The sequence below is a fragment of the Heptranchias perlo genome, chromosome 1 (assembly GCF_035084215.1).
Source record: "Heptranchias perlo isolate sHepPer1 chromosome 1, sHepPer1.hap1, whole genome shotgun sequence".
Lineage (NCBI taxonomy): Eukaryota > Metazoa > Chordata > Chondrichthyes > Hexanchiformes > Hexanchidae > Heptranchias > Heptranchias perlo.
Window position 1 is genome coordinate 164,737,405 of NC_090325.1, and position 27,669 is coordinate 164,765,073.

The window sequence follows — 27,669 nt, forward strand, 5'->3', positions numbered from 1 at the left end:
GCAGCAGCAGAATTGTATTCCAGCACAATCTGTAACCTCATGGCCCAATTTTGTATCTATGCTGCCATTGCCCCTTTTATTCCATGGGCTTCAATTTTGCTGACAAGCCTATTATGTGACAAAATTAATATTCACTTGGACGAGTGTAAATTAATAAAGGAAAGCCAGCATGGATTTGTTAAAGGCAAATCGTGATTAACTAACTTGATTGAGTTTTTTAATGGGGTAACACAGAGGGTTGATGAGGGCAATGCGGTCGATGTTGTCTATATGGACTTTCAAAAGGCGTCTGATAAAGTGCCGCATAATAGGCTTGTCAGCAAAATTGAAGCCCATGGAATAAAAGGAGCAATGGCAGCATAGATACAAAATTGGGCCATGAGGTTACAGATTGTGCTGGAATACAATTCTGCTGCTGCTGATGGCCCACAGTGCCTCATGGATGCCCAGTTTTGAGCTAACAATAGGGCTAACAATTAATAGAGGAAGTACTAGAAAAGCTGGCTGTACATAAAGTAAGTCACCCAGTCGGGATGGGCTGCATCCTAGGTTGCTGAAGGAAGTAAGGATGGAAAATGCAGAGGTGCTGGCCGTAATCTTCCAATCCTCTTTTGATACTGGGGTGGTGACAGACGACTGGAAAATTGCAAATGTTAGACTCTTGTTCAAAAAAGGGTGTAAGGATAAACTCAACAACCACAGCCAGTCAGTTTAACCTCAATGGTGGGGAAGCTTTTAGAAATGATAATCCGGGACAAAATTAATAGTCACTTGGACGAGTGTAAATTAATAAAGGAAAGCCAGCATGGATTTGTTAAAGGCAAATCGTGATTAACTAACTTGATTGAGTTTTTTAATGGGGTAACACAGAGGGTTGATGAGGGCAATGCGGTCGATGTTGTCTATATGGACTTTCAAAAGGCGTCTGATAAAGTGCCGCATAATAGGCTTGTCAGCAAAATTGAAGCCCATGGAATAAAAGGGGCAATGGCAGCATAGATACAAAATTGGCTAAGTGACATGAAAGAGAGAGTAATGGTGAACGGTTGTTTTTTGGACAGGAGGCAGGTATACAGTGGTGTTCTTGGAAAACTTGGAAGTGTAGTCAACAGTGAGGAGGATAGCAATATGATACTATAATATAGATACTATGTTCTTCAACAGAACATAGACCGGCTGGTGGAATGGGCGGACACATGGCAGATTCAATGCAGAGAAGTGCAGAGTGATACATTTTGGCAGGAAGAATGAGGAGAGGCAATATAAACTAAATGGTACAATTAATAGCACTAAAGAGTGACAAATCCCCAAGTCCAGATGGTTTCCATCCCAGGGTTTTAAAGGAAGTAGGTGAGCAGATTGCAGATGCCCTAACTATAATCTTTCAAAGTTCTCTAGATTCAGGAACTGTCCCTCTAGATTGGAAAATTGCACATGTCACTCCGCTTTTTAAGAAAGGAGAGAGAGGGAAACCGGGGAATTATAGACCAGTTAGCCTAACATCTGTTGTGGGGAAATTGCTGGAGCCTATAATTAAGGATAGGGTGACTGAACACCTCGAGAATTTTCAGTTAATCAGGGAGAGCCAGCATGGATTTGTGAAAGGTAGGTTGTGCGTGACAAATCTGATTGAATTTTTTGAAGAGGTGACTAAAGTAGTGGATAGGGGAATGTCAATGGATGTTATTTATATGGACTTCCAGAAGGCATTTGATAAGGTCCCACATAAGAGACTGTTAGCAAAGTTAGAAGCCCATGGAATTGAGGGAAAAGTACGGACTTGGTTAGGAAGTTGGCTGAGCGAAAGGGATAATGGGTAGGTACTCACATTGGCAGGATGTGACTAGTGGAGTCCCGCAGGGATCTGTCTTGGCGCCTCAATTATTCACAATATTTATTAACGACTTAGATGAAGGCATAGAAAGTCTCATATCTAAGTTTGCCGATGACACAAAGATTGGTGGCATTGTAAGCAGTGTAGATGAAAACATAAAATTACAAAGTGATATTGATAGATTAGGTGAATGGGCAAAACTGTGGCAAATGGAATTCAATGTAGACAAATGTGAGGTCATCCACTTTGGATTAAAAAAGGATAGAACAGGGTACTTTCTAAATGGTAAAAAGTTAAAAACAGTGGATGTCCAAAGGTACTTAGGGGTTCAGGTACATAGATCATTGAAGTGTCATGAACAGGTGCAGCAAATAATCAAGAAGGCTAATGGAATGCTGGCCTTTATATCTAGAGGACTGGAGTACAAGGGGGCAGAAGTTATGCTGCAGCTATACAAAACCCTGGTTAGACCGCACCTGGAGTACTGTGAGCAGTTCTGGGCACCGCACCTTCGGAAGGACATATTGGCCTTGGAGAGAGTGCAGCGTAGGTTTACTAGAATGATACCCGGACTTCAAGGGTTAAGTTACGAGGTGAGATTACACAAATTGGGGTTGTATTCTCTAGAGTTTCGAAGGTTAAGGGGTGATCTGATCGAAGTTCATAAGATATTAAGGGGAACGGATAGGGTGGATAGAGAGAAACTATTTCCGCTGGTTGGGGATTCTAAGAGTAGGGGGCGCAGTCTAAAAATTAGAGCCAGACCTTTCAGGAGCGAGATTAGAAAACATTTCTGCACACAAAAGGTGGTAGAAGTTTGGAACTCTCTTCTGCAAACGGCAATTGATACTAGCTCAATTGCTAAATTTAAATCTGAGATAGATAGCTTTTTGACAACCGAAGGTATTAAGGGATATGGGCCAAAGGCAGGTATATGGAGTTAGATCACAGATCAGCCATGATCTTATCAAATGGCGGAGCAGGCACGAGGGGCTGAATGGCCTACTCCTGTTCCTATGTTCCTAATTGTAAAGGGGGTGCAGGAACAGAGACTTGTGGGTATATGTGCACCAATCAGGACAGGTTGAGAAAGCAGTTAAAAAAGCATACGGCATCCTGGGCTTTATAAATAGAGGCATAGAGTACAAAAGGAAGGAAGTTATGTTGAAACTTTAGAAAACACTTGTTCGGCCACAACTGGAGTACTGTGTTCAATTCTGGGCACCACACTTTTGGAAGGATGTGAAGGCCTTAGAGAGTGTGAAGAAAAGAGTGATTAGATTAGTTCCAGGGATGAGGGAATTCAGTGACGTGGATAGACTGGAGAAGCTTTTTTTTTATTCATTCATGGGATGTGGGCGTCGCTGGTGAGGCCGGCATTTATTGCCCATCCCTAATTGCCCTTGAGAAGGGGGTGGTGAGCCGTCTTCTTGAATTGCTGCAGTCCGTGTGGTGAAGGTTCTCCCACAGTGCTGTTAGGAAGGGAGTTCCAGGATTTTGACCCAGCGACGATGAAGGAACGGCAGTATATTTCCAAGTCGGGATGGTGTGTGACTTGGAGGGGAACGTGCAGGTAGTGTTCCTCCCATGTGCTTGCTGCCCGTGTCCTTCTAGGTGGTAGAGGTTGCGGGTTTGGGAGGTGCTGTCGAAGGAGCCTTGGCGAGTTGCTGCATCCTGTAAATGGTACATACTGCAGCCACGGTGCCCCGGTGACGAAGGGAGTGAATGTTTAGGGTGGTGGATGGGTGCCAATCAAGCTGGCTGCTTTGTCCGAAATGGTGACAAGCTTTTTGAGTGTTGTCGGAGCTGCACTCATCCAGGCAAGTGGAGAGTATTCCATCATACACCTGACTTGTGCATTGTAGATGGTGGAAAGGCTTTGGGGAGTCAGGGGGTGAGTCACTCGCCTCAGAATACCCAGCCTCTGACCTGCTCTTGTAGCCACAGTATTTGTGGCTAGTCCAGTTAAGTTTCTGGTCAATGGTGAGCCCCAGGATGTTGATGGTGGGGATTTCGGCGATGGTAATTGATTGGTGAGGACGAGGTCAAGTAGGTTTTTCCCTCGTATTGGTTCGCTCACCACCTGCCGCAGGCCCAGTCTGGCAGCTAGGTCATAGAATCATAGAAAATAGGAGCAAGAGTAGGCCATTCGGCCCTTCGGGCCTGCTCCCCCATTCAAAATGATCATGGCTGATCGTCTAACTCAGTACCCTGTTCCCGCTTTTTCCCCATATCCCTTGATCCCTTTTAGCATTAAGAAATATATCTATCTCCTTCTTGAATATATTTAATGACTTGGCCTCCACTGCTTTCTGTGGTAGAGAATTCCACAGTTTCACCACCCTCTGAGTGAAGAAATTTCTCCTCATCTCGGTTCTAAATGGCATACCCCGTATCCTGAGACTGTGACCCCTGGTTATGGATTCCCCATCCAAGGGGAACATCCTCCCTGCATCTAGTCTGTCTAATCCTGTTAGAATTTTATATGTTTCGATGAGATCACCTCTCATTCTTCTAAACTCTAGTGAATATAGGCCTAGTCGACCCAATCTCTCCTCATATGTCAGGAATCAGTCTGGTAAACCTTCGTTGCACTCCCTCCATGGCAAGGACATCCTTCCTCAGATAAGGAGACCAAAACTGCACACAATACTCCAGATGTGGTCTCACCAAGGCCCTGTATAACTGCAGTAAGACATTCCTGTTCCTGTACTCAAATCCTCTTGCAATGAACGCCAACATACCATTCGCCTTCCTAACTGCTTGCTGCACCTGAATGCTCGCTTTCAGCGACTGGTGTACAAGGACACCCAGGTCTCGTTGCACCTCCCCTTTTCCCAATCTATTACCATTCAGATAATAATCTATCTTTCTGTTTTTACAACCGAAGTGGATAACCTCACATTTATCCACGTTATACTGCATCTTGCCATCTTCTTGCCCACTCACCCATCTTGTCTAAATCACATTGAAGCCTCTATGCATCCTCCTTACAGCTCACATTCCACCCCAGCTTTGTGTCATCTGCAAACTTGGAAATGTTACATTCAGTTTCCTCATCCAAATCATTGATATATATTGTGAATAGCTGGGGCCCAAGCACTGATCCCTGCGGTACCCCACTAGTCACTGCCTGCCACCCGGAAAAAGAACCGTTTATTCTCACTCTCTGTTTCCTATCTGTCAATCAATTCTCAATCCACGCCAGTATATTCCCCCCAATCCCATGTGCTTTAATTTTGCACACTAACCTCTTGTGTGGGACCTTATCAAAAGCCTTCTGAAAATCCAAGTACACCACATCCACTGGTTCTCTCCTATCTATACTAGTTACCTCCTCAAAAAACTCCAGTAAATTTGTTAAGCATGATTTCCCTTTCATAAACCCATGATGACTTTGTCCAATGCCGTTAATGCCTTCCAAATGTTCTGTTATCACATTCTTTATAATAGACTCCAGCATTTTCCCCACGACTGATGTTAGGCTAACTGGTCTGTAATTCCCTGTTTTTTCTCTCCCTCCTTTTATAAATAGTGGGGTTACATTTGCCCTCCTCCAATCTGTAGGAACTGTTCCAGACTCTATAGAATTTTGGAAGATGATCACCAATGCATCCACTATTTCCAGGGCCACTTCCTTTAGTACTCTGGGATGTAGATTATCAGGCCCTGGGGATTTGTCAGCCTTTAGCCCCATTAATTTCCCTAGCACTATTTTTTTACTAATACTGATTTCCTTCAGTTCCTCCCTCTCACTAGGCCCTTGGTTCCCTTACATTTCTGGGAAGTTATTTGTGTCCTCCTTTGTGAAGACAGAACCAAAGTATGTGTTTAATTGTTCTGCCATTTCTTTGTTCCCCATTATAATTTCCCCCATTTCTGACTGTAAGGGACCTACATTTGTCTTCACTAATCTTTTTCTTTTGACATATCTATAGAAGCTTTTACAGTCAGTTTTTATGTTCCCTGCTAGTTTACTCTCATACTTTATTTTCCCCCTCTTAATCAATCTCTTTGTCCTCCTTTGCTGAATTCTGAACTGCTCCCAAACCTCAAGCTTGCCACTTTTTCTGGCAATTTTACATGTCTCATCTTTGGATCTAATACTATCCCTAATTTCTTTAGTAAGCCACGGTGGAGCCACCTTTCCTGTTTTATTTTTGCACCAGACAGGAATGAATAATTTTTGTAGTTCCTGCACACATTCTTTAAATATTTGCCATTGCCTATCCACAGTCATCCCTTTCACTAAAGTTCCCCAACCTATCCTTGTGAACTCACACCTCATACTTTCGTAATTTCCTTTATTTAGATTCAGGACCCAAGTTTCGGATTCGACTACTTCACTCTCCATCTTAATGAGGAATTCTATCATGTTATGGTCGCTCTTCCCTAAGGGACCCCGCACAACAAGATTGTTAATTAATCCTTTCTCATTGCACAATACTGAGTCTAGGATCGCCTGTTCTCTAGTTGGTGTTTCAGGACTCAGCCAGCTTGGTCAGTAGTGGTGCTACCAAGCCACTCTTGGTGATGGACATTGAAGTCCCCCACCCAGAGTACATTCTGTGCCCTTGCTACCCTCAGTGCTTCCTCCAAGTGGTGCTCAACATGGAGGAGGACTGATTCATCAGCTGAGGGAGGGTGGTAGGTGGTAATCAGCAGAAGGTTTCCTTGCCCATGTTTGATCTGATGCCATGAGATTTCATGGGGTCCGGAGTCAATGTTGAGGACTTCCAGGGCCACTCCCTCCTGACTGTATATCACTGCACCGCCACCTCTGGTGGGTCTCTCCTGCTGGTGGGACAGGACATACCCAGGGATTGTGATGGAAGAGTCTTGGACGTTGGCTGAAAGGTATGATTCTGTGAGTATGGCTATGTCAGGCTGTTGCTTGACCATTCTGTGGGACAGCTCTCTCAATTTTGGCACAAGTCTTCAGATGTTAGTGAGGAGGACTTTGCAGGGTCGACTGGGCTTGGTTTGCCTTTGTTGTGTCTGGTGCCTAGTGGTCTGATGCCGGGCGGTTTTATTCTTATTATGACTTTTTGTGGCAAGATTGTACAACTGAGTGGCTTGCTAGGCCATTTCAGAGGGCGATTAAGAATCAACTACATTGCTGTGGGTTTGGGTAACATATAGGCCAGACCGGGTAAGGACGGCAGGTTTCCTTCCCTAAAGGACATTCGTGAACCAGATGGGTTTTTACGACAATCCGGTAGTTTCATGGCCACCATTACTGATACTAGTTTCTTTTTATTCCAGATTTTATTTAATTAATTGAATTTAAATTCCCCAGCTGCTATGGTGGGATTTGAAGTCATAACTCTGGATTATTAGTCCAGGCCTCTGGATTACTAGTCCAGTAACATAACCACTATTCTATCATACCTGGGGTTGTTCTTCTTAGAGCAGAGGAGATTTGATAGAAGTGTTCAAAATCATGAAGGGTTTAGATGAAGTAAATAAAGAGAAACTGTTCCCATTTGCAGAAGAGTCGAGAACCAGAGGGCAGAGATTTAAGGTGATTGGCAAAAGAGCCAAAGGTGAATTTCCAGAAGGCTTTTGACAAGGTGCCGCATCAAAGGCTATTACACAAAATAAGAGCTCATGGTGTAAGGGGTAACATATTAGCATGGATAAAGGATTGGTTAGCTAACAGGAAACAGAGAGTAGGTATAAATGGGTCATTTTCAGGTTGGCAAGATGTAACGAGTGGAGTGCCACAGGGTTCAGTGCTTGGGCCTCAACTATTTACAATCTATATCAATGACTTGGATGAAGGGACCGAATGTATGGTTGCTAAATTTGCTGATGGACATAAAGATAGGTAGGAAAGTAAGTTGTGAAGAGGACATAAGGAGTCTGCAAAGGGATACAGATAGGTTAAGTGATTGGGCAAAAATTTGGCAGATGAGTTATAATGTGGGAAATTGTGAACTTGTCCACTTTGGCAAGAGAAAAGCAGTATATTGTTTAAATGGAGAGAGTTTGCAGAACACTGAGGTACAGAGGGATCTGGGTGTCCTAGTACATGAATCACAAAAAGTTAGAATGCAGGTACAGCAAGTGATTAGGAAGGCAAATGGAATGTTGTCATTTATTGCAAGGGGAATGGAATATAAAAGTAGAGATGTTTTGCTACAGTTCTACAGGGCATTGGTGAGACCGCATCTAGAATACTGTGTGCAGTTTTGGTCTCCTTATTTAAGAAAGGACATAATTGCTTTGGAGGCGGTTCAGAGAAGGTTCACTCATCTAATTCCTGGGATGAGGGGGTTATCTTATGAGGAAAGGTTGGACAAGTTGGGCCTGTACACACTGGAGTTTAGAAGAATGAGAGGTGATCTCATTGAAACATATAAGATTCTGAGGGTACTTGAAGGGGCCGATGCTGAGGATGTTTCCCCTTGTGGGAGAGACTCGAACTAGGGGCCACAGTTTAAAAATAAGGGGTCTCCCATTTAAGACGGAGATGAGGAGAAATTTTTTCTCAGAGGGTCGTGAGTCTGTGGAACTCCCTTCCACAGAGATCGGTAGAGGCAGGGACATTGAATATTTTTAAGGCTGAGTTCGGTAGATTCCTGATTAACAAGGGAGTCGAAGGTTATAGTAGGTAGACAGGAAAGTAGGGTTGAGGTCACAATCAGATCAGCCATGATTTTAGCAAATGGCAGAGCAGGCTCGAAGGGCCGAATGGCCTACTCTTGCTCTTAATTCGTATGTTCGTATGACATGAGAAAAAACTTTATTATGCAGCGAGTGTGCTGCCTGAAAGGGTGGTGGAAGCAGATTCAATTGTGGCTTTCAAAAAGGAATTGGATAAATACTTGAAGGGAAAAAATTTGCAGAGCTACGGGGAAAGAGTGGTGGAATGGGACTAACTGGACTGCTCTTACATGGCATGGGCTCGAATGGCCTCCTTCTGTGCTGTATCTATTCTATGAATCAAAGAACAGGCTGGGCTTAGAAGCAGAACATCATGCAACAATTAAATATTTACTGTACTACACAATATTGTAGAGAAATTAACCATAGCCTTTGAAGAAGCCTTTGATAGATTGACCTAAACACGGACAAATTTTATATTATTTTGCATTTCCTCAAAAGTACAAAAGCATCAGATTAAGGCATCCTGTTACAGCAAAGCAAATAAGTAGTCTCATATGCTTTGTAGCCTTTCAGTTGTATGGTAGCTTCAGGTGTAGGTGAAATAATTATATGATCTGGAAAGCACAGAAGGGCAATTGAAACCATGGCTTGCTGTAGAAGCACAAAAGAAGCTGAATCTAAATTCTGGTCTGCTGCTGTGCCTGACGCCTTTAAATGTTTTTTTTTAAATAAGGTTTGTAGATCAGTCAACCATAATTTTATCAGTATGTTGAAAATTGCGCAGGCTTTTGTTAAAGGTTTTGATTCATTAAAAAAAAATTGGAATGCCCGAATGTGTCTTGCACAAGTCGTGGCAGCCTGGTCTGAGCAGAGCCCAACTGCTCAACTCTGGAGACCAGCAACTTGCACCAAATGTAAAAGGGGAATCAGTGCACAAAAGTTACTCTCCTGTGGTGAGATCATTTAAGAGATGTAAGGAACTCTTTGGTGGGATGGAATGCCAAGTAGAGGATAGAACAATGGAGTGGTTTGAAATAGACTGGCATACTGCAGGGCTATGGCTAGATACTCCTGTTATTTGGACTAATAGTATGTGTATGAGTAAAGAGAACAATGTGGACTGAGACAGAGGAGACAGCAAATACTTGGGAGACTAAGATTTTCCAGATGATATAGCACTATTGGCAGAAAAACCAATATCAACAGAATTATGCAGGAACTCAGACTAAAGATTTCTCAGAAGGAAAGAGAGATCAGAACCTTTTGGAACGGATGACATCAGAGCAGACACAACAGACTGTAGACCACTTCACCTATCTTGGAACTGCGGTATGCTGCAACACTAATATTGGATGAGTTGTCAGTTATAGTTGGCAAGGCAGTTAGTGCTTTTTAACAAATTGGATAGCAATTGAAGAAATCTATTATCTGACAAACATCTGACTATATGATTGTGTCTTATCCACACTATATGGCACTGAGGCTACACAGAAAAACTTGACTATTTTGATATCAGATGTTTTTAAAAATTCATTCTTGGGATGTGGGTGTCGCTGGCAAGGCTGGCATTGATTGCCAATCTCCAGTTGCCCTTGAGAAGGTGGTGGTGGGCCTTCTAGAACCGCTGCAGTCACATAGTAAAGGTGCTCCAACAGTGCTGTTAAGAAGGGAGTTCCATGATATTGACCCAGCGGCGATGAAGGAACGGCCATATATGTCCAAGTCATGATGGTAGGGAACTTGGAGATGTTGGTGTTCCCATGCACCTGCTGCCCATGTCCTTCTGGACGGTGGAGGTTGCGGGTTTGGGAGGCGCTGCCAAAGAAGCCTTGGCGAGTTGCAGTCTTGAAGATACTCAGGATTGCTGGACAGACAAAGTAACACGCGAGATAGAGGAAGAACAAAGCTGTTGCAGTGGGCCAACTTGAAAAGCTACCCCAGTTAGCTAGGTCCTGTGCTCAGGATGCCAGACTTCAGAATACCATGCTAAGTACTGAGATGGCAGTCAAATGGAAGAGTGGTTGGCCAAGAATAACCTGGCAGTGGAGGACCTCTTAGATGTTGATATCACCTGGGAAACGGCACAGCAGCTCACCAAAATCAAGGTGGAATGGAAGACTCTGGAGCTGGTCCTGCACGCTTATAGCACGACAGGACTCAGATACAGATTTTTTTAAAAACTCCTTAAGTTAGTTTTAATTTACGGTATTCCCTAGGTGTCTGCCCGTGGGGGGAGGAGTTAGGAATATCAGAGTGGCACCATTGAAGCTGAAGAATACAAGATCTTTTAAAAGCTGTAGGCAAAGTCTATGTTTCTGGTTTCTCAACTGAAATTGATTGCTCTGGGAAACATGCATTGTGGGCCCAACTTATGTTTGTGTTTTTTCCTTTAAATCCCTTTCCCTCCCCACCATGGTTGAATAATCTATCTAATGTGACATAAACTTCTTTACCAGCTCCCCGCTTGCCCCCCCCACCACTTCTGGCATTTTCCAACAGAATGGACATCAGGCTTACAATCCATCCACCTTCATATGGGCGAACATATAATTACATGCAACTGGAAATACATCAGATAATATGCCTGCATAATGCTTCGCTTTGCCTTCCAGAGAGGTGGAACTGGTGGGATATCTGGTGGAAGATGTCATCCCAACAGTCCCAACATGACAGAAGGAGATAAGCATAAGTAATGTCTCCTCCAACCCTCAAAATCTGAATTTCAGAGGGCCAGAGTCCTAATAGTACCGCCCTCCCTTCATCCCCAGAGATTTTTCTGCTCAAGAATTGAATTTTGTATTTATTTTGCACTTGTATCAAATTTGTGTTGCTATTTTTGTTACAGCTGCTGTACTGATTATATTATTGAAGTAGATTATTTTCCTAACCAAGGACAGATTGTAGGTTTTAAAAAAAACATGCATCGAGGTCCAGAAATTACATTTGTCAATAATGATCTCAGCTGTGGCAACTGTGAGTGGGAGGAGCACTATAGTTGACGTTCAAGTCTGCAGTCTAGCTGGGTGAGAAAAGAAATCGGCTAGTGTACCTGCTTCTCATTGCTGTTCAGTGACCCCTGTTGGAATGTGTGCATGTGGACATTGAGTGAGGCTGCGATCAGATGTGGCTGTGATGTTTTCTCCATTAAATCCCCTTCCCTCCCCACCATGGTTGAATAATCTATCTAATGTGGCATAAACTTCTTTACCAGCTCCCCGCTTGTCCCCCCCACCACTTCTGGCATTTTCCAACGGAATGGACACCAAGCTTTCAATCCATCCACCTTCATGTGGGCGAACATGTATTTCCAGTTGCATGTAATTATATCATATAACGTGCCAGATTTTCCTGTAGCAGAGCATCTGCCGTGAGTTAGACTTGGCCCTGCACGTTTCAGTCCACAAAATGAGATTTAAGGATTGGGAAATAAACAGCGGGTGGACCGAGAAGGAGGGTGAATTTAAAGGGGTGAATTCAGTGTTAAATCAGATACAGAAAGAGAAATAAAGAGACGGACAGAAAGATTAGATTGAGAGAGAAAAAAGAGACAGAAAGGAAAAGTAAAAAAGAAACGAAAAGTTTGACATTTTTAAAATCTCCCCCAAAAATTCAAAACCTGAAGGAATGAGACTCCATACTTATAAAAGTTAATTTTCAGTGCCAGAAAGGCGGAATGGCAGTAATGAACAATTATCACATCATTAAAAGGGTACTTAAGCTTGTAATTACTATCCCTTAATATCTGTGGCGGGTTTAGTTCGTATCTACCTTGCAAATATAGCAACTTCATGACATTCAATGTATGTCAATGGTGAGGCAGTCAGCGAAATGTCGTTTTCGCAAAGCTCGAACAGTAACTTTTGGATATTTGCATCTGCTCCTTGCCTGAAGTTGCTGTACCATTTATGCGTAAATAACAATGAGCACCATTAGCCTCACCGTTATTTTGACAGCAAAATCTGACCCAATATATTTCCTGTCACTTATGCCTTAACAATACTTGGGTGCAAGGGATGCCTGTTTTGACCTGGCATCCAGAGTTCCAATGGTTCGTGGAAAGATCATGTAAATTTTAACAGTCCAGGGAGCCCATGTAACTGGTTGCAGAGCAATTGGTTATACAATCTCCAGTTGCTTTTTAAATTTTTATTTACAATTCTATTTTAACTTCTTCAGGCCCACCTCTGGCCAGCCTTTCCTCAAAGGCTCTTCCACAGCCTAACAGAGGCCAGAGAGCCCAACAGAATTATTCAAATACTCTTGATCTTGAAAAATCAGCAGGGGTGCATCTCTGCCCTGCCACACATCCACAGGTGTAACGGCCAAGTGGAAAGGCTAGGCCTCAATATTTAGGGCTCACAAATGACGAATGACCACTTGGCAATGTACCAGTTGTTGCTGGTGCCCGTGCAGCTGCATCCCAGCATGAGTCATTATCTTCACAAGAGGGGTAAAGGGAGCAAATTGAAGGAGAAAAGGTGAGGAATGTGTTGCGACATGTAGCAGGGAGACAGCATCACCTGCAGTCTTTATTTTCAACTTACAGCATGCTATTTTTTTTCCAGATCCTCTTGGCATTGCTCTCATTTTCCAGTCTCTGGGTTCCTCTTACTCTCTCCAGACCTCCGCCTCTTGTCTTGGCAGTACCTCCTTCATGAGAGCAGCAAACAGCCCACTGCAGCTTCATTTCAGGGAATTGAGGAGTACAGAATCCCATTGTATAGCACCAGAGTAGAAGTTAGTCCTCTATACTTAAGAGGATATAAAACATGGTGTGAAGGTGGGACTTGTACATTGGATTTTCTGGTACTTTTCAAAAAGTGGTGAAATTAAATTATTGAGAGATTTTCACAGATTGGCACTTAAAAGTACGACAGCTCAAAGAATGTAATTTAATATGTGAACCATGCATAGTTCTGAGTTAATTCCATTTAAATTTCTGGAATGAAAAGTTCATTAATGCACATCGTTTGTGACAAATTACATTTGAAACTGTTTTATTATCTGATGCAGAAGAGCTCTGAAAAATGAACTTGGTTTTATTTTCTCAAATGGGATTCCCAGGACCAGATGGTTTCCATCCCAAGGTTTTAAAGGAAGTAGGTGAGCACATTGCGGATGCCCTAACTATAATCTTTCAAAGTTCTCTAGATTCAGGAACTGTCCCTCTAGATTGGAAAATTGCACATATCACTCTGCTTTTTAAGAAAGGAGAGAGAGGGAAACGGGGGAATTATAGACCAGTTAGCCCAACATCTGTTGTGGGGAAAATGCTGGAGTCTATAATTAAGGATAGGGTGACTGAACACATCGAGAATTTTCAGTTAATCAGAGAGAGCCAGCATGGATTTGTGAAAGGTAGGTCGTGCCTGACAAACCTGATTGAATTTTTTGAAGAGGTGACTAAAGTAGTGGACAGGGAAATGTCAATGGATGTTATTTATATGGACTTCCAGAAGGCATTTGAGAAGGTCCCACATAAGAGACTGTTAGCTAAGATAGAAGCCCATGGAATCGAGGGGAAAAGTACGGACTTGGTTAGGAAGTTGGCTGAGCGAAAGGTGACAGAGAGTAGGGATAATGGGAAGGTACTCACATTGGCAGGATGTGACTAGTGGAGTCCCGCAGGGATCTGTCTTGGGGCCTCAATTATTCACAATATTTATTAACGACTTAGATGAAGGCATAGAAAGTCTCATATCTAAGTTTGCCGATGACACAAAGATTGGTGGCATTGTAAGCAGTGTAGATGAAAACATAAAATTACAAAGTGATATTGATAGATTAGGTGAATGGGCAAAACTGTGGCAAATGGAATTCAATGTAGACAAATGTGAGGTCATTCACTTTGGATCAAAAAAGAATAGAACAGGGTACTTTCTAAATGGTAAAAAGTTAAAAACAGTGGATGCCCAAAGGGACTTAGGGGTTCAGGTACATAGATCATTGAAGTGTCATGAACAGGTGCAGCAAATAATCAAGAAGGCTAATGGAATGCTGGCCTTTATATATTTTTTTTATTCGTTCACGGGATGTGGGCGTCGCTGGCGAGGCCAGCAATTATTGCCCATCCCTAATTGCCCTCGAGAAGGTGGTGGTGAGCCGCCTTCTTGAACCGCTGCAGTCCGTGTGGTGACGGTTCTCCCACAGTGCTGTTAGGAAGGGAGTTCCAGGATTTTGACCCAGCGACAATGAAGGAACGGCGATATATTTCCAAGTCGGGATGGTGTGTGACTTGGAGGGGAACGTGCAGGTGGTGTTGTTCCCATGCGCCTGCTGCTCTTGTCCTTCTAGGTGGTAGAGGTCGCGGGTTTGGGAGGTGCTGTCGAAGAAGCCTTGGCGAGTTGCTGCAGTGCATCCTGTGGATGGTGCACACTGCAGCCACAGTGCGCCGGTGGTGAAGGGAGTGAATGTTTAGGGTGGTGGATGGGGTGCCAATCAAGCGGGCTGCTTTATCTTGGATGGTGTCGAGCTTCTTGAGTGTTGTTGGAGCTGCACTCATCCAGGCAAGTGGAGAGTATTCCATCACACTCCTGACTTGTGCCTTGTAGATGGTGGAAAGGCTTTGGGGAGTCAGGAGGTGAGTCACTCGCCGCAGAATACCCAGCCTCTGACCTGCTCTCGTAGCCACAGTATTTATATGGCTGGTCCAGTTCAGTTTCTGGTCAATGGTGACCCCCAAGATGTTGATGGTGGGGGATTCGGCGATGGTAATGCCGTTGAATGTCAAGGGGAGGTGGTTAGACTCTCTCTTGTTGGAGATGGTCATTGCCTGGCACTTATCTGGCGCGAATGTTACTTGCCACTTATGAGCCCAAGCCTGGATGTTGTCCAGGTCTTGCTGCATGCGGGCTTGGACTGCTTCATTATCTGAGGGGTTGCGAATGGAACTGAACACTGTGCAGTCATCAGCGAACATCCCCATTTCTGACCTTATGATGGAGGGAAGGTCATTGATGAAGCAGCTGAAGATGGTTGGGCCCAGGACACTGCCCTGAGGAACTCCTGCAGCAATGCCCTGGGGTTGAGATGATTGGCCTCCAACAACCACTACCATCTTCCTTTGTGCTAGGCATGACTCCAGCCACTGGAGAGTTTTCCCCCTGATTCCCATGGACTTCAATTTTACAAGGGCTCCTTGGTGCCACTCTCGGTCAAATGCTGCCTTGATGTCAAGGGCAGTCACTCTCACCTCACCTCTGGAATTCAGCTCTTTTGTCCATGTTTGGACCATGGCTGTAATGAGGTCTGGAGCCGAGTGGTCCTGGCGGAACCCAAACTGAGCATCGGTGAGCAGGTTATTGGTGAGTAAGTGCCGCTTGATAGCACTGTCGACGACACCTTCCATCACTTTGCTGATGATTGAGAGTAGACTGATGGGGCGGTAATTGGCCAGATTGGATTTGTCCTGCTTTTTGTGGACAGGACATACCTGGGCAATTTTCCACATTGTCGGGTAGATGCCAGTGTTGTAGCTGTACTGGAACAGCTTGGCTAGAGGCGCAGCTAGTTCTGGAGCACAAGTCTTCTGCACTACAGCTGGGATGTTGTCGGGGCCCATCTAGAGGACTAGAGTACAAGGGGGCAGAAGTTATGCTGCAGCTATACAAAACCCTGGTTAGACCGCACCTGGAGTACTGTGAGCAGTTCTGGGCACCGCACCTTTGGAAGGACATATTGGCCTTGGAGGGAGTGCAGCGTAGGTTTACTGGAATGATACCCGGACTTCAAGGGTTAAGTTACGAGGAGAGATTACACAAATTGGGGTTGTATTCTCTAGAGTTTCGAAGGTTAAGGGGTGATCTGATTGAAGTTTATAAGATATTAAGGGGAACAGATAGGGTGGATAGAGAGAAACTATTTCCGCTGGTTGGGGATTTTAGGAGTAGGGGGCACAGTCTAAAAATTAGAGCCAGACCTTTCAGGAGTGAGATTAGAAAACATTTCTACACACAAAGAGTTGTAGAAGTTTGGAACTCTCTTCCGCAAACGGCAATTTATCAATTGCTAAATTTAAATCTGAGATAGATAACTTTTTGGCAACCAAAGGTATTAAGGGATATGGGCCAAAGGCAGGTATATGGGGCTTCATTTTAGCACCAGCTATCGGGTGCGTTCCTGGCGGGGGGGGGCTCTGAAAATCGGGGAATCCCAGAGCGGGTCCGGAGCCCAGCTCCAACCCGCCCACTTCCGGGTTCCCCACAGACGCGCCGACGTGCGCGCAGCCCCCGCATGTGGGACTCCCGCCGGCAATTAAAGCCAGCGGGGTGCCACTTTACAATATTTATCTAGCTATTTCAGGTCATTAACAGACCTGATTAAGGGATTATGTGAGAAGGGGTGGAATTTTACATACAACTTGGGACTGTTTCCCATACTGGGGGAAACACTCCCAGTTGAAATGGACGTGTTGCAGCTGTCAGCCTGTGGCAGCTCAAAGGTCAATTTGACAGGTGGGTGGGGGGTGGGGGAGACCCACACTCATTGCAGGAGGCCACTCTGTCACTTGGGACAAAGTTTGGCCTCCACCACCCTCCTCCTGACAATCAAATTCACCAACTTGCACACTTACCCCGGGGTCCAGATACATGTACCAACCTTGCGGACCCCCTCAGATGTACATCTGCCGGATGGGGGCCGCCGTAGCTGCAGTCATGACCTCTTCGGAGGGCGAACAGCATCACCAGCCTCGCCGTCCACCTCTGACACGTGGAGCTCCACAACAGAGTGCTGTGACACATCCACCTGCACAGCAGGAGGGAGGGCAAAGGCAGAGAGAGATGCGTCGCAGAGGGCACTACCCTCGCCATAGGGTCCACAGACCGAGGCTCAGCTTCCTGGACCTCTCTGAGCAGCAGTGCACACGGAGGCTCAGAGTCACTCGACATTAATCGTGGACATCTGCAGCCTCCTTCATGCCGAGCTGCTCCCGGCTGGCCCGAGCACCATTTTCTTACCTGTTGCTGTCAAATTCACCACTGCCCTCAACAACTTCGCCTCCGCATCCTTCCAGGGTGCCACCGGGGACATCGCCGACGTCTCTCAGTCGTTTGCACAAAATAGCCCTGCAAATACACCTACACCCACTCTGCAGTGACACAATGGGTGGCATCAGTTGTGGGTCTTCATTGTGATCCTCAGGAAAGGGCATTATTGCACAAACCAGACAAGATTCGCAAAGACGTGGCAGTAGTGGTGCCAATATAATATGTGATGTGAGTTGGTCAGAAATTCAATATAAGTAAAAACCATGACAGACCCTCAAACACCCTTGTGCATCCCCTTCATGCTCACAACACGTCTGCCTTACGCTGCCTACTGCACATATGTAATGCATGCCCTGTAGCTGCAGCACAGGTAGTGGCAGGTTGAGTGAGGCTGACCGTGAAAGAGATGCATGAGAGGGTGAGTATGAGATGGAGCCATGAGATTGTATGAGGATTGGGTTGAGTCGTAGTGGCGGGATGAGTACTGGCGAGGTGAGTAAGTGCAGGTAAGATGAGGATGAGCTTTGAGTGGGTATGAGGGGTGATGTGACAGAATAGTGTTGGCAGTGCAGAAGGAGATGTGGGGTGGGGGCGGTGATGTGGCAGATGGAGTGTCGGTGAATGAGTAAGTGTACTCACTTTGGCTGACCTACTTAGGTCATTGCAGCACCTCCTGCACTGTATGCAGGTGCGCGATATGTTGGTGGTGCAGATGACCTCCTCTGCCACCTCGAGCCAGGCCTTCCTGGTGGCAGAGGCAGGCCGCTTCCTCCCGCCCGCCGGGGGGAAGATCTCTGTCCTCCCCCTCCTCCTTACCCCATCTAATGCTACCTGGAGTGAGGTATCATTAAACTGGGAGCAGCCTTCCCCCTGGGCTGCTCCATGCTGTAATTTTTCCTATTTGTTGCAGCATGTGTCAGTGGAGGACTGCCCCTTTAAACAGAGCTCCTCCAGCTGACAGAGCTTACTGCGCATGCGCAGCCCGCCCGACGCGCAGATCAGCAGTGGGGAACCCGGAAGACCAGGTTAGTGGATCCAATTAGGCTGCGATCACGCGGGGGGCAGACTAATTTCGCCGGGCGCGTTACCCATGCGCCCAATAGCCCCCCCCCCGCCGCAAACCCGCAGCCCTGGTAACATCGAGCCCATGGAGTTAGATCACAGATCAGCCATGATCTTATCAAATGGCGCAGCAGGCACGAGGGGCTGAATGGCCTACTCCTGTTCCTATGTTCCTATGTTAATGGAATTATTCACATGTTGTAAATTTTTCATCTGAGTACTGTGTTTTATTTTTCTATCCTATTTTTTTTTGGTAAACTTTTGAAGATGTTATTTCTATTGCTTGGTATTTTAAAGTATAGAATCTGTCCTTTTTCATTAGTTACCCATAATCTCATAATAAACTTGAAGAAAATATGTCTTACAGAACAGCAATACACCTGTAGTCCTCAAGGTTAGAATCATCATTCCTACATGTGTGTGTACAACTTTTCATTAAGGAGTATCTGGCAAAAGTTTAGGTTATTTAATATTTAAATCATTTAAGAAAGCTCCCTTTGTGCAACTTTGTGTTCTGCTATTCAATAAGAATGGAAGAATTACATTTTTTCTGCAGAAAATCTGTTGTGCTCAGAGTTTGACATTTGGAAGTGCAGATTGTAAAGAAAGTATAAGAACATACTTATTTAGAATATTTACACCATGTGAAGGGGAAAAAGTGGAGTCTGAATCTGTGTTGCTTTTGGACATGGTGTGAAATACTACTGCTTTCTTTAATCAACATCACTGTTATTTTCATGAACCCAGTTATTGCAAGATTGCATTTTTCTTTCAGTAAGTATATTCTCTGATTTTCTCCCTAGTTCTGTAGTATTCTGTGTTAGAAATGTATTTTCCTTTTTTACTGTTATTTGATAGAAATCATGCACTTCACAAATAATATTTCATATTCTTAATTAAAATGAAGGGCATCTGTGACCCCAAACTAATACGTTTATACAAACTGGTTATTTAAATGCTTAAACACTGAGTGGCTATGTTGGTTTGAGCCACTACAAATGAATTCAGTATTTGGTATAACGGCCTCATCAATGTTTTTAAACAGTATTTGCCTTGTTCATTGTGGTGCGGATGCAATTTTAATATCAAAACCATGTTTTGATTTTGACACAATTTTACAGAATCAACAAAATAGATAAAGATGTCTGAATTTTTAAATACAAAGTGCTTCTGATGTACAGGAATATGAATGTCACAGAAGCAGGGAATGACTGGCTTAGCAAAGCTAAACTACATTTTTGGTTGTGAGAAGAAAATAATGTGCTCTGCCTCACTTGGAGTGGAGTGTGTCTGACCCCTTGATCGCTCTGCTCTGCAGGGCAAGCATGATTGTCTGGGATTACAGATGGTATTCTGTTCAGTTGAGATGATGCACGACTTAGACTTTATGCTTTTATGCACCATGCAGATCATAAATCTGCCATTTCCAAGTGTCTGCAAAAACAATGTGCTTGATACTACATAACCATGAGACACTCTTCCAGTAGTATTAAGGGGACAGAAGGAGTACTAAGTGTATTGCAGGACTGAACAGGTGGTGAAGGATAGAATACTAGAGCTTGGTCTTCAAATGCATCCAAGCCTTTACTCACAGAGATCAACATTACCCGCACCCTAGATAAGCTCTCTTATAAATGGATACAAGAGAGCCCCTAATTGATAAGCACCACCTGAATACAATAACACTAATTGATATGTCACATGGATACAATTAACACTCATCTCTTGCATCTTTAGCTAAAGTTGGACTTGTAAAATTTGAAGTTGACTATTCCATTAGTTTATCAGAAAAGAGACTAGACTTCAGATTTATTTAACCGTTTTTATTAGTACTAGCAGATCTCTGTGGAATTGCTCATTATATCGGAGGCTATAGGAGTGTTTATACAATTTAGGGATACCTCAAGCCCACTGGATTACAATGAATAAGTCAAATTTCATTTTTAGCTAGCTATGTAGCTATATATTATCCTTCACCTATTCTTTGTCCCTTACCCATTTTAAAACGGAGAATACATAGCACGATGTCCCAGATGGAGAGAGTTCTGGTCTTAGCTGAATTTGATAGGGGGAATCCTGGGCTTTGGCAGAATTGGGGTGGGGGTCCTGAAGTTTGGCAGCTCTGTGGTTTGATCTAGCATCATTGGAGGGAGATCCTGAGATCTGGCAAAATGGGGAGTTGAATGTGAAGTTTGGCTCGCAGGTGGACTCGTGGAGAGGTTGGGAAAGGGCATGGACCTTAGCAGAATTTTGTGTGGGCCGTCCAATATCTGGCAGCACTGGTTCATAACCTAAGAGATTGTCTGCAAATTTTAAAATTGGTGTTTTGTGATTGATTCCTGTAATTGTATCTGTGTATGTCTGTCTCTCAATAATTCGTGTTCACATTGTCTAATTAAAAAAAAAATCAGCTTTTTTTAATATATATCAAATTAGGATGAGAAAGGCACTGTGTATCTCTCAGCTTAATATGCTTTCGGAAGTTTAAAGTATTTATAATTCACACTGCAACTAAAGCTACAACAGGTGTGTAATTAATGTAGTCTCTCCCACTCAGTCTCTCTTTCTAAACAAAACCACTCAATATACATTTTACCTGAACAAAGTTTTTGAAATTTGACCTCTAGCATTTCTTTAAATAATTACAAATTCAGGTCTGTCATAGATGTCTTATCTGGTTCAGAGGGATCAGTTGCTCTTGTAAATGGCTGAACATCTTACTTTTATGGGAGTTGACTCATACCTACCTATATCTACTTATAGAATAGAATCATAGAACGGCTTCAGCACAGTAGGAGGCCATCCGGCCCATCGAGCCTGTGCCAGCTTTTTGCCAGTACTTGCATGATAACAGGATCTGGAGGTGTAACAGTAGTACCCCATTGAGACCGGGACTGGATATTCATGTACTTCAGTCTCTGCTGAAGGCAGACTGATAACATGCTTGATGAAACGAGGCTTGATACGAATCGTTTAGCTGCTTTACTTCATAACCAGTGAACATACAGAGCAACAGTTAAAATCAAATTCACTTAATGCAGTCAGTATAACTTATTTTTGTGTAATGATACAAAATAAAGACTACTCCACCCTTCCCCACATCAGTACATCATCTCACTTGACTGAAGCAAGATGTCTTCAGTTGTTGTTGCTCCAGTGAAGCTTTATTTGGCTCTCAGTTTTAACAATCTGATTCCTCACCTGTGGGTCTTTGTTCACACCTTTACAGTTCTGACAGGCTGTTGGAGTTTGGTTCCTGAACCCTCCCCTGTATGGGCATTGGCCAGAAGAACTGTTAATCAAACCTGCTGCCATGCCCCATCCCTTTGAAACTAGCTTCATGCAAAGCTCAACAGGATAGGACATCTCGTCTCCGTATGTGTAAATCTTTGGGAGCCCCTAAGATGAGATAACAATTTCCCTATTGTTCCTGATTGCCTTGAGTAATAGTACTAGTGCCAAGCCTTTAATACGCAATGAGCAAACACCTGCAGCATGTGGCCTTGTTTTTTAAACCTATCAATATCCACTTTGTTTTAAAGCCTAAAACTTGAAAGTAACTATTTTCAAATCCTTTCTGTGGGGAAATGGTCATAAAGTCTTGAAACGTGGCAATCAAATAGTTTTTTTTAAAGAGACTAAGGGAGAAGCATTCTATCATTTGGCTAACTTAAATGCTACTGACATATCCTTGGAAACTGCATATGCTCGGAGCAGATTTGCTTAATTCTAGGTAAAAATATCAAGTTCAAGTCCAAGCCCAGGCTTTTGGGAGAGGTTGAGGACTTCAAGTAAAATAACTTTAATAAAGGTATTAAAGACACAAAACAATTCAAGTGGATAAATTTAATCGTGTTATTGCAAAATCTGTACCTTGTTGATTTTTTAAAAAATTATTTGAAACCTTATTTTGGACATTAGAAATTTCAGTTACAGGGGAAGTGGCAGACTACATAGAAGTTACAACATGGAAACAGGCCATTCAGCCTAAATGTCAGCATTTAACTCCATGCAAGTAGATAGTCCTAAACACATTTACCCACCCCATTTCCACCTCCCATCACCCCTTTTTCCTTTATGGACCTATCCAACCTAATCTTAAATGTTGACATATTTTCTATCTCAGCCACTAACCCTGGAATTGAATTTCACAGCCTCGCAACTCTCTGGTGGGAGGGTATAATTACAGTGTGAAAAGTTTACGTGGGCATTTTCCATCATAACTGTGCATGTAGAAATTTATAAGAGGAAAGAATTGAAGTAAAAATGTGACAACAGGAAGTGGGCACAGACAAGATTTTTAATATATTCTCGATAGACTTATAGATGGAGAAATAGATAACAAACCTCCTTGCATTGTCTCTAGGGAAGAAACTAACTGCCATTTTATTTTACTTATTATTTCAGAAATTGCCAACAGATGAATGTTTCTTCCATGAAAGGCTGGAGCCAAATAACTACAATACGTATCGTTCAAAGAAATATGAAAGTTGGTATGTTGCTCTCAAAAGAACTGGACAGTACAAACCCGGACCAAAAACTGGACAAGGGCAGAAAGCAATTCTGTTTCTGCCGATGTCTGCAAAGTGCTCGTAGTCATTTACTTCCAGCCCTTTTATTTAAAAAAATGACTATTTCATAAACACAAAATTGACACGACTGTTTTATTGCTGTGAAAGGCACTAGTGTACACAATGTTGTCGCCATGCTCTCTAGTTGTTTTGGCGGTTTTACAAACTGCAGTAAATCAGCTGTGCAATATCACACTATACAAAATGTGATTTTAGCAAAATGTTATCACATCTTTGTTTCTTCAAATCACACGGAGTTAAACACCAATTTAAAAGTGTACTTTATATAACCCAATATACTGGTTTATGTGGTAAATCATTAATAGTTAATTTTATCTAGCAACTGTATATACAATTATTTTAATTGAGATACTGTTGATGCTGTGATACAGTATTTACTTATCAAGTAAGGCAAAGGGTTACATACATTAAAGCATGAGCCCCTCTCAAATTTTACATGTGATTCCCTGAAACTATTTGATCTGGCAGTAGGTGCATGAATAAAATTAAAAATGTAGATGTTTCAAGTGCGAACTGTACGTTCTCTACTGCCAGGTCAAAACATTACCATTTTTTATGTAAACTTCAATAATTCATTGGTTCTTTGCTCCATGTGGAATGTGCAGAGTTCTAAATATTTAACCAGGCAAGTGTGTGATGTCTCTTCCAGTAACAACTGATGACTCAGATGTAGATTTGAATGAAAATGCAAGATGTATCAACAAATATCTAAAAGGTGGGAAAATGTTATATGTTCAGTTTAGGGATGCTGTTTTACTTTCCTTGAGTTACTAGCATATTTTTCATTTGTGGTTAACAAATGTTCTGTGGCTTTTCTGAATTGTAGGTTGGAATGAAAGAGAGAGACCAATCAGTGTAGATTATATAATGGATTTATGTAAATTGGGTTGGGCCTTTAGTCCTTCATGGTTAAGGTCTTGATCAACAAGAATAGCAGTAACCATTAGCTGAAATTAACATAGATTAATGTGTGTTGGGTAAAACTGATGAACCCTACATGATTGTGTTTTCTATTACAGAAATTGCACATACAATACTGTAACTTTGCTTTAATAAATATTGTTACAGAAAAGGGCCATTATATAACTAACAAGTGTTCTGGACTGTGTTCATGATGCTGTGACAAGTACAATACTCAACCTTTACCCAAAATGCAGTACTAATTGGAAACCAAACACAACTGCACCATCACAAGTACAGTCTCTAATGAACACCTCTCTGTTACACGCACATTTGACGTCCATCTCTTTCTCCCTCCCTCCCTCCTTTTTTCCCCCCTCCCCGCACTCCCCCCCCCCCCCCCCCCCCCAATTACAATTATTATAGTGAGACTGCAGTGAACACTGAAATTAATCTGTGCTGATATGGTTACTTTTGTCTCTTCTCCCTATCTCTTCTATCTGCCTCAGCCCATCTGCTACTGAATCCCTCATCCATGCTTTTATTACCTCCAGACTCGACTGTTACAATGCTCTCCTGACCGGCCTCCCATCTACCACCCTCTGTAAACGCGAGCTCATCTAAAACTTTGCTGCCCGTATCCTAACCTGCACCATAGGAACAGGAGTAGGCAATTCAGCCCACCAAGTCCTGTTGGTCACCTGTCATAATATCTCCTTATATGGCTCGGTATCCAATTTTGTCTGATTATGCTCAGTGAAGTGCCTTGGGATATTTTACTACGTTAAAGGTGCTATATAAATGCAAGATGTTGTTGAGATGGCAAAACGTATTCTGCAAAAGACACCCATGCTTGTTAAGTAATTTTTTCCTGCTGTTTTGTAAATTTGTAAACTGGGAAGAGGCTGAAAATTTGTTACAAGTTCATCTGTAGACAAATAACTTAAAGAAAGGGGGAAAAAAAATCAATTATAGCAGTAATGTTGTTCTCAGTTATGAGGCATTTTTGCATGTTTCATTATAATTGAAGATTGAAGCTTTTGGACTATCAGTCTGGGGTAATCTATTCTGTCATTTTTGGAATTGAAGTGATATTTGAGAACACTGGCCGTTATACATTTGAATAAAAACAATGCAAAAACCTGCTGCTTAACACTGGACAAAACAGCATTTTACCCATTGTACATCTCACCAATGATGTAATCTGTTAATATTTGATTGGACAGACTAAAATCAATTGAATTTCTGATCTTTAAAGCAGCTATTTTTCTTTCAGAACCTATTTGATTCCATTCGGTTTCAGGTTCTTGTATTTCTCTGGTAATTCTTTGTGATAGAGTTTGTAGAAAAGACCTGTATAAACTGCTGGAAACTCTCTCATATTTAGATCAATCTTGTCAAAGCCTTCTCTATATCCATAGAACAACAGCTTGGCTATCCTGTTGGTTATAAGTGTTGTGTGCTCATTCCTGGCCAGCTCCTCAATGTCCATCCACTCACACCGCAGGCATTCTTCTTGGCAAAAATTTATGTCAAACGAGACAGGTTTCAGACGACAAACAATGTACATGTCTGACTTCCCAAAGGCTCCTGGGTGTTTATGCTGTTGCCTGATGCTCAGAAGTGATTTAAATTTGGACCTGATTCCAGTCTCTTCAAAGACTTCTCGGACAGCTGTTTCTCCTAGAATCAACATCCAGATTTAATTTTAAACGTTTTTGTTAAAGGTCTGAAATGATAAATGTAAATGCCTACTTTTTGATATTTTACACATTGATTACAGAAATGCAGCATTTTGGCACCTACAGATTCATGTGAGGTAGGGTGCAAGCTACTTCATGGCCTCTCGTGTGTGCATTTTCCAATACTGGTTTTGTTGGTCTGAAATCCAGAGACCCACTTCAATTTCACTGAATTCCTGTCAACGCTCAACAAAGTGCATGTGACTGCATTTGCAGGATACGTGATCTTGTTTAACACAACAGCTTTGAGGCATGTCTGGACTTCCTGCAGTGATGCATGGTTGTGTTTTTTTTTCTTTTGAGAGAATGGGATAGTTTGGTTTTAGTCATCAATCACAACCATCACTGGACAGCATTGAAAAGAATGTATCCCAGTCTAATTATCATATGTAAGGAGTCTTACAACACCAGGTTATAGTCCAACAGCTTTATTTAAAATCACAAGCTTTCGGAGGCTTCCTCCTTTGTCACCTGACGAAGGAGGAAGCCTCCGAAAGCTTGTGATTTTAAATAAAGCTGTTGGACTATAACCTGGTGTTGTAAGACTCCTTACATTTGTCCACCCCAGTCCATCACCGGCATCTCCACATCATGGCTACTATCTAATTATCATAGAATTGTAAAATAATTACAATATCTGAACTTATACAAACAAATCCTTGTGCATTGCTGAGTATTGCAGGCGACTGGTTTGGATATGCCTTTTCTTAAATGGACAATGTTTTGGTCTAAAGGATAAACAGAATATTTCTGCTGTATTCTGAAATGATTGTTCCCATACACCATGCTTTTGAAATATCTTGGCAGTTAATGCCTTCATTAACCCACTGCTTGATGTTTTTTCTTTTCAGATTGTTTCAGATAGGAGTCATTTAACTTTTGTATAAATCAACCATTGCTTACCTTAATATATATATTTAGTTGTTTTAAGTTACGTAAATGATTTTGCTAATGTGGGGCATTACCCATGAGGTTGTCTATAGCCTCTTGCTAAATCAAATCATACTGTTATATCGGCCCAAAATAGCAGGAAACCAAGTCTATCTGTTTTTAAATCAAAGTAGTATAGAAAATGCATATTGTTGAGGCGGGGGGGGGGGGGGGGTGTGGGTGGCAGATTACACAAAGTAAAGCACTTGTGTCAAACCCGGTAATACTTGAGTTATGTAGCCAGTGGCCATTCCGTTGTTTATTCTGTATAAACTGCCAGTCCTTGATGCACTGTATGCCATATTAACATTTTAATAAGACAATACCATCATTGTGTTCTAAACAAAAAATTGGTATCTTGAAAGAAAAACTAATTTTGTCAATGCATGATTTGGGAAACTGAAGATTACTTTAAAGCGAGCAGAAGAGGTTAAGTGGCCTTTTAACCTGAGTTACTGGCATTAAAGGGGAGGGCAAGTTTTATTTTGGAATGTGCTTTTCTACATAATACTTCAAAAAATTTGTTTTAACTGACAAGGTTGTCTTTCAAAACCAGTTGCTGAGAAGACATGCAAATAAAACAAGTAAATATCATTCCAACAGTAGAGATTTGTATTTTTGTATTATATTTTATTCTTTGACCACCCCATCATGCTTTTTAAAAAAAACACATGGATTTTCATGTTCAGCAGATCAGAAATAATCTCTCTCTGCTGTTTTTAATTTTTATAGTATATCTTGAAGTGTTACTGTCCTCTTGATAGTTACTCCACAAGGGACAACTTTAGTTAAGCTAACCCTTTAAGAAACAAAACCCCTTTTGCAAAGAATTTCATACAAGTCTTGACCTTTACTGTCCCAGCTGAACCAGAAAGAACTTAGTGGATCCCTACTAGGAACAGCATACTGGCCTCTGCTCAACCGTACCATTGTAAATCCCTTGCCAATGTGAATATTTATTTTAACATACAGAAGTAAATCTGTAAAACAGGTCTAGCTTGATAATATAG

General features: G+C 42.5%; 2 protein-coding genes across 4 annotated transcripts in view; one reads left to right on the top strand and one right to left on the bottom strand.

Moving 5' to 3' along the window:
- fgf2 (fibroblast growth factor 2) overlaps window positions 1-25,128 on the top strand; it is a 162,998-nt gene extending 137,870 nt beyond the window's left edge. Inside the window, exon 3 of the mRNA XM_067993401.1 lies at window positions 22,903-25,128. Within this exon, the coding sequence (XP_067849502.1) occupies window positions 22,903-23,091 (189 nt within the window). The 3' untranslated portion in view covers window positions 23,092-25,128. The remainder of the gene's footprint in view (window positions 1-22,902) is intronic.
- nudt6 (nudix (nucleoside diphosphate linked moiety X)-type motif 6) overlaps window positions 24,393-27,669 on the bottom strand; it is a 147,316-nt gene continuing 144,039 nt past the window's right edge. For all 3 annotated transcript variants that reach the window (XM_067993373.1, XM_067993380.1, XM_067993388.1), the window contains one exon: window positions 24,393-25,670. In XM_067993373.1, the coding sequence (XP_067849474.1) occupies window positions 25,267-25,670 (404 nt within the window). In that variant the 3' untranslated portion in view covers window positions 24,393-25,266. The remainder of the gene's footprint in view (window positions 25,671-27,669) is intronic.